The 12,904-nt window shown below is 38.3% G+C and overlaps 1 protein-coding gene across 7 annotated transcripts in view; it reads left to right on the top strand.

Annotated features, from left to right (window-relative positions):
• Window positions 1-7,709, top strand: part of CD9 (CD9 molecule) — a 36,984-nt gene extending 29,275 nt beyond the window's left edge. For all 7 annotated transcript variants that reach the window (XM_052690572.1, XM_052690576.1, XM_052690577.1 and 4 more), the window contains one exon: window positions 101-7,709. In XM_052690572.1, coding sequence (XP_052546532.1) covers window positions 101-166 — 66 coding nt within the window. In that variant the 3' untranslated portion in view covers window positions 167-7,709. The remainder of the gene's footprint in view (window positions 1-100) is intronic.
• Window positions 7,710-12,904: the final 5,195 nt, after the last annotated feature.

Here is a 12,904-nt window from a genome sequence, read left to right as displayed (position 1 = left end):
AGCATGCATTTTGAGCCAGGAAGTATCTATGCTTTTTTGCATCTTGATAAGAATGTTTTTTTCCCCATTCTGATTTCTAATGAGTTTGTTTTCTTTACAGATTTTTGGCATGATATTCAGTATGGTTCTTTGCTGTGCTATCCGCAGAAACAGAGAAATGGTCTAAGGGCTGTAAATCCAAGGTGTCTGCACTATAAAATCTGTCATTAACTCTAGTGTTCTCAAAGCATTTCTAAAAGAAAATTGTATGTTACCTTTTTAATGCTTTATTTGGTACTGATATAGGTTTGCTTTTTATGCTATAGGTTAAAATGATAAAGTTATATTTGACTCAAGATGAATACTGTACACAAACCATCTGTTTTTCTTGAAATTTAAATAATTTGGATATATTTATGTTTAAGGCAATTTGATACTTAATAAAGAGTAAGATGTATTTTATGTTTGGGGAAAATCATTGATGGAGCAGAGCCTGATTGTATGGGGCTCTGAGCAATTTGGTCTAGTGAGAGATGTCCCTGCCCATGGCAGAGGGTTGAAAGTATATGTTCTTTATAGGTCTTTTCCTACCTGAACCATTCAGTCATTTTATGTTTATTTTGATGTAATTTTAGGAGACAATTCCAAAGAATGCAAAGATCTTTCATGATTTGCTTTATTGGTACATACTGTGGAAGATCTCATAATTTCTCCCTTTTTCAGTGCTTGAACAAAACCAGGTATGTTTTTTGTACTGCTGCAACATCATCTTCATATAGGATGTTAGAAGATAACTGTCATACTAATGATACACAGGCAGTGGTAGCCTGCTGTGCTAGGCTCTACTCTGATGCCAAGTGGGCTTTCTTAGCTTGTGTCCTGGCATAACTCTGTCCCCTGGCATCTGATATGGCCTCAGTGTCTTGATAAAGCAAATTCCTATAGCGTGTACTCACACGATTTTTCTCAGTGGCTGACTTTGTGCATTGTCTATCCAGAACTACTGATGTACACAGTCTTAAAGGCCAAATCTCGAATTCTGGGGAGGGAACACAAGTTCTACTAGAAGTTAATGTACTACTCTGCAGTCGCTGCTCATAGCAGCGACAAGCACTGTGGCTGTTGTGTTTCAGACTAAAAGTGAAAAATGGGACAGAGCAGCTGTGCTATTGCGGAAACCCTAGCTGAAAAGTTACTAGTTTTCCTATCCTTGCAATCTAAATGGCCTTTATAGTGTTTAAAATACCTCTTGGTGGGATACAAACCTCAGAGCTTTGCCAGTTGCTGTGCTATACCTGCATGCTATGTTCAGCTCTAGCACCTCATATATGTTCTTAGGAGTTTCTGGTGTTTGCCATCTGTGTATTTTAAATTTTTCAGCACTTCCCACTTTTCTCTCATAAAGAGGTTCTCTTTTGACATGGGAAGTGTCAGAATTGTGGAGGTTTGGGGCTCTAACTGTAGCAATAGATTAATATCTGGATGTCTTGCCTTGTTGATAAATTCAAAGCCTTATGCAAATACAAGCTTTCCTCTGTAATCTGTTCTCTAGTACATACTGTCTTCTTAAAAAAGATCACTCTAAAGGAAGTGGGAAGCATGCATTTAGTTTAGACTTGAATTAACTCAGTTATAAGCTCATGAGAGAATGTTGTTGATAGCAGGAGTGCAGGTGAATAGCATGAGCTGTGGTGGTAGCTCTCAAACTGATGTAGAATTCAACTGAATACCTGGAAGGATATGTTTGCACCTGTTTGCTAAAGAACCTAAATGAGCATTTTCTGTACACACTAGTCTTTATTTTACAATACTGCCTTCTTACAGTGTTTATGGCAACGTTTCATGGTTGTCTGCCATCAAACTCTTTCTGGAAGTACTACAACCCAACCTTCAGCCCTTCTTGAACATTCTATATGTGCTGGTTTGAGTTTTCTGTAAATCTTTTTTCAAAGACAGCTGATTATAGTTACTGATGGTTACTTGATTATTACTTTCCTTTTAGCAGAAACGTGAATTATAGGTGTGATATCTGGTTTCAGTCCTGCTAAGACCTTAAAGCTGTTATCAAATCGATACATCTCAAACAACTGCTTCTGAGGCAGCTGGCTTTTCAGGCAGCAACTAGGTAGATTTCCTGAAGAATTTGCTTCTAAGTAAAAGCGATACCACTTTTTTAATTAAAAAAAGGCTTTCTTGTACTGTCCCTCTGAGCAGAGGGTGAGTTTCTCATCTTCAAATCAGATTAGGTGTATCTGAAAGATACTTGCTTGGAATGGCATATCTCAAGAGATAACTGATAATGGGTGTAAGTCCTGGGTAAGGCACTAACATAACACTGATCATTGAACCATCAGATGAATGGTAGGCAAAGATAGCATGAGCTGTTGAAATGCATGTGGCAGAGAATAACTTGATGCTAGTTTTTGCAGTGTTCATGAGGAAACATTGATAAGCTTTGTACTGCATTGCTCTGAGGCTGCTACAAGTTGTGCCTGCTATCCACTGCTATGAGGAAAATCAAAGGAAAATGAAGTCAAGGCGCTAGAAGATATGGCTATTTATTTGTTGTAAGCTAGCCAAGGACAGCTGGGAAAAGGCGTACATAAAATACGGAAATTTGCTCCAAGAAACAAACAGCATATCTGCTGCTATGTACTCAAAATATGTCCTTGCCACTTGGCCAAATCTTACAAAGTTCTTGGACTGGATTGAGGCTTTCCTTAAAAAATGTATATATTTTTGACCACTTTCAAAGTCAGACCTAGTCTGCCTCAGAAATTAAGGGAGGCCTCAAGATAGCTACATGGTTGGCGATGTTGTCAGAAAGTGCATTAACATGGAGAGAACTTGGGTTTTGCACAGGAGCAACACTTACCACTACAGAAGAGGTTCCTTTTTATAGTGGAGCTAGGAGGGACAACTGTGGCACAGCATATTAGCATATTGTCATTTTAAGGGAGTCCTAGTATATTAACAATTGAGTCAAGTGCAAAGAAAAAATAACAGCAGATCCCTGAACTGTGGAAACAGTGAGAGATGTTGGAAGAAGCTGCCAGTAAAAGAAAGGTGTGAGCCTAACAGACTCACTGTGGGAAGAACTGTCAGATTGTATTCTGACAATTTGCTGAACTATAGTTCAGCAATTAGTTTATTTCTAAAGGGGGTAGAAAATGTCTGACAGGGAGATACTGTTTTTAGCTACAGTATGATCTGAAAAAAGAAATGTTTCAGCAGCAACACCATGAACTTACGTTGACAGGCTATCTGGATCAGGATGATTCTGTATCCCTTTTACCTGTCAGCCCAAATACTGTAGAGCATTTGCAGACAGTTCTTAAGAACTGGTTGTACATCTGCCCTATTCTACATTTCCTGCTGGATCTACAGTTCAAGTGAGTGTCACAGGATCTGGCTAGGAGCAACAGGAAGGGGAGGTAGATAGAAAAGAGTGACAGGGACTGAAATCATAGTGCTAAATGTGAGTCAAATTCCTGTTTATGGGGAGTGTCTAGTTGGGACCCCAAGAGGGCCTGGTGAGGGGATTTCTGTCCCTCAGGGGAAAGCTGCTTGTCCAACAGAGTATTCACAAGCACTAGCTAAGTAAAACCCAGCTTGGACTCTTCTGTGTTTCTATGTTAAGAGGGTGGCTTTTGCCTACAGCCACTATATAATTAGGATGATTATAAAATAGTAACCTCTTCAGTTTCTGCTTCTTGGCAGCTCTGAGGAAATGACCTAATTTGAACTGACCTAATTCAAACTGTCAGCATTGAGAACCTTGGTTCCTACCAAAAGTCACTTTTAAATGAACCTAGAACATGTAGGCAGCTTCCAGACTTCACTGGCAATAATAATTAGTGAGATTTTCCACTGCTGGATACAGGCTTTCACACATGCGTCTCCTACAAAAATGAATCTACAAGGCAGCCTTTTATGGCTGTTTGAATGCTTCTCTTCTCTAGCTGGCTATTTGACATTCAATTCAGGCTGAAAACTATTTTTTGCCCTGTTCTCCATGTTGACATTTAATTGCTAACTTACTATGTGCTGAGGGCTTGCACTTCTGCTTTATCCCACCAAAGAAATGGCTCATGCAATGTCATCATGAAGCATCAACCTTAGCCTGCCATGCCCTTCTTATGACAAGAATTTTAGGTTTGAGCTTCTGCTCTGGGGGTTGGAGAGAGAGGTTTTTTGGCTTTGTAGGAATGAAACAGCATACAAACTGCACCATCAGCTTATGCATACGCTGCTGCTCCTGGAGAGCTGGGGCAGTGCTCAGCAGTCTTTTCTAAAGCCACGCCTCACCTCAGTGATGCAGTCCTTTGAGGATGGTAATTAGAAGAATCCTTCTTAATTGTTATCCTTTACTCATCTGCTGCTGTGCCGAAGTGCTTTGATGTACATTCTGGCATGATTCCCCTTGCAGGAAAGATTCTGAGCAGGGCGACTAACACCTCCAAATTACAGGTTACATCCCATCCTTGGACAAACAATAGGAGGAGAGATGTGGTTCCTTGTCAGCAAGTCATGATTCATGCTCCTAGGAGGCCGTTCCTACTGAGGAAGCTGTACACTGCAATGAGGCCTCGCTTCAGTCTCCTCTAAAGAAAATGATTGTGCTTTTTTCTTTCTTTTTAAATTTTTGTTGGGGGCTATGTGAGCCCCCAGACGCAGACTGCACCTGTGGGACAGAAGGGGATTTTGCTCCTTCTCCAATCCCTCTTGCATAGTCCATATCTTCAGCCTTCGTCCTGCACCATACTTGAAGGTTTTTGCACATCAAAGAATGCTCTTGAAAAGAAAGTAACATGTCAAACATGGTGTAAATGGATGGAAGATGGCAGACAGTCAAATCCAACTCATCCTCCACTAGTGTAAATCATGCTTTAATGGGTGAGGTGAATTAATGAGGTCTTTTCTTGTAGAAGCAGAAAGCATGACATACTGTGTGCCTGCTATCCTCCAGCAGGGCAACAAGGATTTGAGGCTTTTTTGCAATTTATGAGGGGAAAATGTCTGGGATTCTGCCATTCAACCTATCAGCTGCCTGCCCACTGGCAGGTCCAAGGAAGCAAATAGTAATTAAAAAATGCAAAGTTCCTTCAGTTTTACTGCAGAGGCTGGGCTGACCCTTACTTTCTGTAGGGTAGAGAGAACTGTTAAGCTTAAAGAGATCCATAGGATCGCAGAACAGGCCAATTTTGTGTTGACCTCAGGAGGTCTGACCATCTATTCAAAGCAGAGTCAGCCATGAGGTCAGGACGGATTAAACAAGGCTTTATCCAACACAATCCTGAAAACCTCCAAGGATGAGAACTGCACAATGTCTTACAGAAATCTAATCCACTGCTTGGTTGTCTTCTGGAGGAAAAGCTTTCCTTACAAGAGTTTGAACTTCTCTTGGTTCAACTTATGCTAATTATCTGCCATCCTACCACTATGTTCCACAGTGAGGCTGCTGGCTCTGTCTTTTTGGTAACCTCACAGGTATAGGGAGGGTGTAACTAGCCCCCACCATTCTTCTCTTCTGCAGGTTGGTAAAGCGTCATAACTTCAGCATCTTCTCACAGTGAACATGCTTCAGAAAGCTACTATCTTTGTTGCCCTCCACTGAGCTCACTCTGTTTTTTCAGTGATGGATATTGAGTCCCAAAACTGGGCACTATGTTTTAGATGCAGCACACTGGTTATTGACCTCCTTTAAAAAGATTTTTTATGCACTTGGAAACTTGCACTACTTGTGGGCTAAGAATCTGTTTCCAACAGAAGCAAATAGTGAAAATACTTTGCTCTTCTGGGAAGATATTTAAGAAGTCTTTGACATTGGGTAGTTGTCTGGAGAAGTTATCACAGACACAGCTCTTGTTCGGCTGCTCTCTGAGAAGCTGCAGACTTTTGCTCTTGGATTCTCCCTTGTGATGCTTCATTTAGTTAGTAGCCAAAGTGAGAAGAACTGTAGGTAATGAAAAACAATACACAGGTTTTTGCTGCCTTATGGGTTTTTGAAGGATAGAGTGTCCATGATCAAGAATGTTATGGAAAAAGAAATAACACTGAAGTAGAAATGAGACAGAAAGCTGGACCAACAGTGAAGGCCCTACTTAACAAAATCTTCCTGTCAAGGACTGCCTCCCTTTGGCAAGATTGCTAGTCCTATATGTCAAGATCCACTAGGAAGAATAACTTTCTCCTGTTTGCAAGGGCCAGTTTAGCTTGACTCAGGTATAAGAAGCAGGCTTTTCTGCCAAATGTTCCCCTTCCTTGTTCTGTCAGAAATCTCACAAGCTGCTTCCCAAGCTTTCCCAGCTGTGCAAAGGGAAGCAAACATTGTCCTTTTCATAACAGGGATCCATCCAATTTGAGCATTTTGTTACACTGTGAGAAAACCTGCCCTCTGTCTGGGCTTCTGTAGTGATGTTGCTTACTTACATGGGAAAATTCTGTTAAATGTTTGGAAAATTTTCCTTCCGTAAATGTTTGCTTTACAACGTGTTTATTTGTAAAGTTTTTCTTCCATCTAATAGTAGCTTTTCACATGATTCCTCCATGCTTTTTGTGAACAGATCTTATTGTCAGCTTCTTATCATACCAGAGTTCAAATGTCAATGCAGGAACTTTCTGCCTGCCTCAAGTTGAATTTTGTTATATGAACTTAAGTTTCAGGAAGTAGAGCTGAGGTGTTTTCAACAGTGAACTTACAGAAACACAACTTGTTGCTCTGCCAATGCTTAAGAAAAAGATATTATATATAATATGTATTTTTTAAAGTCTAGCAACAATTTAATTAATGCGCAGTCAGGTTGTAACCTGTTGCTATGGGCTGTATTGCCAAGTTCCTATAGAAACTGCAAAACGGTGCAACATGTCAGGTGCAGGTATGATGTGCCAGACTACAACATTGAGAGCAGGTCCTCTCATGCCCATGACTTTGTTGCTAATCCTGTGTTGCAATCCTCAAAACTATTTGCAAGCTCATTAGCTCAAATAATGAAATTGAAGAATTCAATCTTCTGATGATCATTATATGTGCTAGTGACCCCACCTCATGAAACATATATTTTTACCACTTATTTAACAACAACGAAAATCAACACTCAAGAACAGAGAGTAAATGACATTAAGGTTACGATCTCAAGTGATGCTACCATAAAAAAAACATGAAGGAAAACTCTAATTCATGTATTCATACATTTTGACATAGATCTACAAGATATCTTTTTTCCCTTTGGCAGCAGATTGGAAGTCCTAATACAGAGAAAATGAGAGGAAATGAGAAAAAGAAAGAATTGCCTTGTGATGAAGACAAATTATGTTATCAGAACTAGACAGAATGTCTGCTTCTGACTGAGAGTGGTGCAGGACAAGACACACAGCTGATCTCTCATTTTCTGTGTGTAGAAGTGTCTTTAGCTTTGGTACAGTGTTGGGCACAAATGACAGCAAATGAAGTCCGTAAGAGCCATGCACAACAAAAGATTGCATCTGTGAATGCAATTATGGCTTTATTGTCTTAGTTTAATGCCAGTGCCCATTTCTGAACTTTATCATTTTTGTGCCTGCATTCATAAGCTGCAAAAAAAGATACAGGAAAGAATTGTTGTAGTGGCTCCTATTCATGTAGGATTCATGTCTCTGTACCACTTACCAACAATGCTGTGAACATCATCAAAAATGCCATGTAGGAATAATTACTTACTATGTTGTTAATAAAGATTACACCAAGTAAATATGATCTCAGTCATACACTGCCTGGAAAGCCCCCTAAAATCCAAATTACTGCCTACATATCCACTGGCTGAGACAGAGGCTGTGAGCTAAAATACTAATTAATTACAAGGTCACCTACTATTATAATAGATAGGCACAAAAGCAGCTGCACTTTTACAGCAACATTTCCTAATTTTTCAATGCTCAGCTCTGTTATCTTAAATAAGACAACTGAGCAACACATCTGAAAGTCCTACAGTGCATGCATGACTTACACCATGCATCTTATGCTCTGCATACTGTTCTGGTTGATTTATTATCAGTTCTGAGGATCTGATTATCACTAAGCTTAATGAGTTATCACAGGTGTTTCCATGCTTGTCAGCATTTATCTGTGAAGATGCATGATACTGTCAGATAATGGACTTGATTATTTCTATGTATTATTCTCATGCAGACACAACCATATGAAGAGGAAAATCAATACTTACCATGCAGCAATAGATTATATTTTTTAATAATCCTTATAAGTGATAAAAACTGGAATTTCAACTGATCAGCTGAATAAACGTTGATACTTTGTAATTCATCCTTCTTCAAAGAAACTAAGAATATTCCTCTTCATTAAAACATGTGTTATTTCATTAGACTTTCTCTTGAGCAGATGGCATGCAAAGAATCTTGTAAACATAAAACAAGCAGTGCATTTGTAAAACATAATCCAATTCTACTAAGAGAAGCTGCAGCAGAGAGAATAACAAGAGGAGCCTAAGAAATTATGAGAGTTCAAGCTACTAGTGTATCTGCTATTGCAGATGTAGCAGACCAACTCTTGGTGTTATGTGAGCACAGCTCATGCAAACCGTCATTATTTTCACAAGTGGCAAAAAATTACCTTTGTATCTTTGGAGTAGATTAAATTTGGTTTAGCTCCAGCTAAGTCAGTGGAACTGCAGAAGGGATGAATTTGGCCTCCTGCATACTGTCCCTGTTTTCTACCTACCTATACATACCTACCCTGTTTTCTACAGGGGCAAAAGAACTTCAAAACTTCAAGCCAAGTTAACTTGGCAAATCTAAGGTGCAAGTACAGAAATGAATCTTACTGTTCCACTGAAAATACTTGGAGATGCCTACACTTTATTCAAAGGCTTGAAAACAAAAGATTTTCTATTTAAAAATTTTACTATGCTCACTCAATCCCGGTAATTTCTGAAATTGCTTTACATTGTGATCCTGAATGCCCATATAATTTTTATGGGATATATCACAAGCAGAATATGCAAGTTCACTGTGCAACTCATCAAACGACAACCAAAAGGCCTATTTCTGAAGCTAAAAATTTTTCAAGAATATGCAGTAAAGAGAAAAACAATTCAGGGTGAGAAAAGAGGCAAGTAAGAGCAGACAAGCCAATATTTTGTTGTTATTCTTGTCCTTGTTATCTCCTGGAACGGTTGGTTTTGGACTCAGACAATATTTAAAAACAAAACAAGCTAAAAAGAATACTGCAGTCATCGCTAACAGTTTTCAGGTCACAGTTGTAATTGCAGTGAAAATTCTTTTTCATGCTTCTTAGAAATATTGGTTTAGACTGTTCAGCTGTGGATGAGTGAAACAAGCATGAACTGAACTGATACTCATTCCCCGCCATATTCCTAACCTTCTGTGTTTGCTTTAGGATAATAAGTGTTTGCTTTAGGAAAAGAAAATTCCTTCTCAATTTTGTAGATTCGTGATATAAATCTGTTTCTGCCTACATTGCTTAGCCTTTGGCCACTGATAATGTTGTACAATACATTGAAATGGGAAAGAAAAAAAAAAGTGGACCAGCACTGTTCAACTCCTACCAACATCCTTAATGGTACAGAAAAAAAAATGAAGCAGAAGACCTGACAATGCTTAATTTCATAGAATATAATAGAAGTATATAGAACATGGTAATGTAAAAATTACTTAAGCCATGCCTGTGTCTAAAAGACAATGAAAAGGCTCACAGTTCAACACAGAAATCATCAGAGGAAATGCACTGTCAACTCTGTGTAAGACAATTGTTTGTCCTCAGAAGGACATGGCAAGATCCTGATATTTTAGACACTCCTTATACATCCTATGCATTCATCTGGTTAAAGCTTATTTGGAAGCCACAGTTCATAGGAATTGTAACCATTTGTTTATGAACCAAGGTATAAAACCTCTTCAGTAAAGTCCTCTGCTACTACAACTGATGGCTAATTTCAGAGGTGTATTTTTATCTATTTCCTAAGAGGACAGCCCCAGGTAAAGCAGCAGCCATGACTACTGAATCAAGATCACTTGCTGTACTAAATTACTCATAATAACACTGCAGGTTGATGTTCCCGCATTAAGATTTGCAAGAATGTGAGAGAAAAGCCACAGCTGAAACATCCCATCAGATTAAATTGCTACACATCCTAAAAGGATGCAGGTGCGAATGCAAGGCAAAACACTGAACAGTTCACAGTTTCTATTAACTGAAAAAGACAGTTAAAAGTATTAACCCATCTTGCAGTAACTGAGTCACTTCAAGTGTTGTGTCATCTTAGTATCTCATGGAAGTGTTACTCACCTAATATTTAAGTTACCAATTCCTAAGTTTGAACAACATAATTCTCAGCAGTTCAGACTAGAAGCAAATCAACTAATAGCTGATGGAGATTTGGTTATATCGCTGACACTTATAGTTTGAATATATTAATTTTTATAGTATTTGCATTTTAAAGCTGGCAAACATGAAACAAATGATGGATTGGACTTCCCACAACACTTCTTGTACTGTCTGTAGTTCCTAAAATTAGCTGTATGTGCTGGAGTTCCTCCTCGTTTTGTATACAACTTAATCTCCCTGGGCTCTCTTCCCAGGAGAGCCATACTTTCAAACTCTTGAGAATTTCCACCTATCCAGGGGACTGTGTTGCCTGTATCAGCTTTTTTTTTTCTGCATGCTCATTAAGAATATTATTAAGAATAAAGTCAGATTTTGAAAAAAACAAAACAAAACAAAAACAAAAAACAAACAAACAAAAAAAAAAAAAACGTAGACTAGAAGTTAGATCAATTTAAATTTTCCAGCTTCTTTCCTGAGCAGGAAAACAATAATGGCAATTAAAAAAAAAAAAAAAAAAAAAAAAAAAAGTAAATGGTATGATATTCTCTTCTTTATTCTTATTTTGCAGTTCAAATAGTAATGTTTCCTCTTTTCTCAGAACACAGCATCAATCAATTCTTCTTTAACATCTGAAGAAAAACAGATTAAGAAAATTCAATTCTTACATGGCCTAGAATTGCCTGGATTTTTTTCAAATAATTCACATTGCAAAATTAGACAAACATCCTCCCTCAGATCTTTACAGCAAATCTAGAGCATCGTAATTTTGTATCTAAAATAAATGTCTTTTTTCTGAAAAGTCATTTGGGAAATCAAACAAAAAAAGCCATCCTTTCCTCTCTTCTTTCTCAAGAAGTTCTGCCTTGAAGAGACATGTAGAAAATCAATCCTATGTAGCTGCTCAACTTATAATGCAGTAAGTCTGATAAAACACAGAATTTTGCCATCTATTTTACTCATACCATTTATTCTCCATTTCCATTACCAACAGTACTCTCTTGCTCCTTGATGCTGCTCCCTATTTCCTCGCTTTCAGCAAGTGATGTCAACTCCAGTTCTTTTTGGTGATACTGGTATGAACTTTGGCTTGATGGCTCCCTTTTGTTTTCCAGTATGTGGCATGGATCCTAATGTTGCCCCATGGAGCACTTGAAGGCAATATATAGAAGAAGACAGGCAAGGCAGCTGAGTGTACAAAATCTGCTCTGTGAAAGACTCTCCTCCTGCTGTGCTAGAAAATGGCATTTGAGAGCACAGCTGATGCAAGAACAGATCTCCCTGCATGTAGCAGTCATTCCAGGGGACAATCTGATTGGCAGTGATGCCCACTGAGTAAAAAGCAAGAATGGAAAAAATCATGACAACAAGGAAAATAGAATTAAAATCATGTGTATGTAAAAATGCATGTTCTGCTTCTGACAGCGCACTCACTGCAAAACAATTATTCCTTAACAGTTAGTACAATAGAGCAGATATCATACGCATATGAAGATTAGTTTTGTTTACATTGCAGTCTATCTATTCAGAACATTTATATTCAGAGAAAACTCAAGCAGTATCATTACTACAATCTAAATAACAAGATGTCACTTTGGCACAGATACAGGGTGTATGTAATGATATTGGAGACTCCACAATATTGTTTCTTATTCCTCCACTCCAGTTTTCCAAGTGAGCTCTGCAAAACATGAGCTGGATGCTTAATCATCCTTTGATCCACTTTGATCACTTTGAAAGCTGCAATTCCTGAACCTTGAATGTTTGTTGTATTTGTATATATTAATACAACTAAGTTATTCACTGGGTTACATGCTGAAGTAAGAATTTGTGGTGTAGCTACATTAATTTGGTTCTCTCCCCACTGTATTTCTGTATCTCCGGCCCTGCTTATCAGGAAAGAGCCACACCACTTTTAATTCACTACCTGTTGTGCTCCAGACAGAAGTAAGACTCTGGGACTGTTTCTTCAGCAATACCCCTTCATCAGTCCTGGGAAATCTTAACTTCTACAAACCCCTCTATGGTTGCATGACATGCTCTAAGATAGGTAACACACTCTATTGTCATCATGCTATAAAAATAATAACTTTGTATGCTGGAATACAGCCCTTACTTCTGAAACTTTAAACTGAAAAACCACAGAAAATAATAATTTTGCCTTACAACCAGAGGGGAGAACCAGGCCTAGTGCTAGAAAGAGTTGCTGCCAACTGTTCTAGAAAATGTTTGCCATGAAAAGCGAGTCAGCTTGCACCAGTCATCCTGTGAGTCAGACTTTTTCCTTGACAAAAGGACCTCCACAAAAATGGTACAAGAGCAGCATCTGCAGTCTGAAAGCATTTTGTTCTCTTATTTGATCAGAGGTGTTTTTTGGACTGTAATTTTATTTTAACAAACCTGACAGACAAACTAAATACATGGCTGTAGTATTGTCTTTTGATCCTACCAGGACTTGAACAAATTCAGAATACAGATACAAAAAGATACCAATATTGCCATTTCTACTTTGTTACTTAGAATAAAGCATTTCAGCATAATTTTCTAAGTGATATCACAAATTCCCATAGGGAATTAAAAAAAAAAAAA

Source organism: Tympanuchus pallidicinctus, unplaced genomic scaffold (genome assembly GCF_026119805.1).
Source record: "Tympanuchus pallidicinctus isolate F22 unplaced genomic scaffold, pur_lepc_1.0 scaffold27, whole genome shotgun sequence".
Classification (NCBI taxonomy): Eukaryota; Metazoa; Chordata; class Aves; order Galliformes; family Phasianidae; genus Tympanuchus; species Tympanuchus pallidicinctus.
This window is presented reverse-complemented; position numbering and strand designations above follow the sequence as displayed.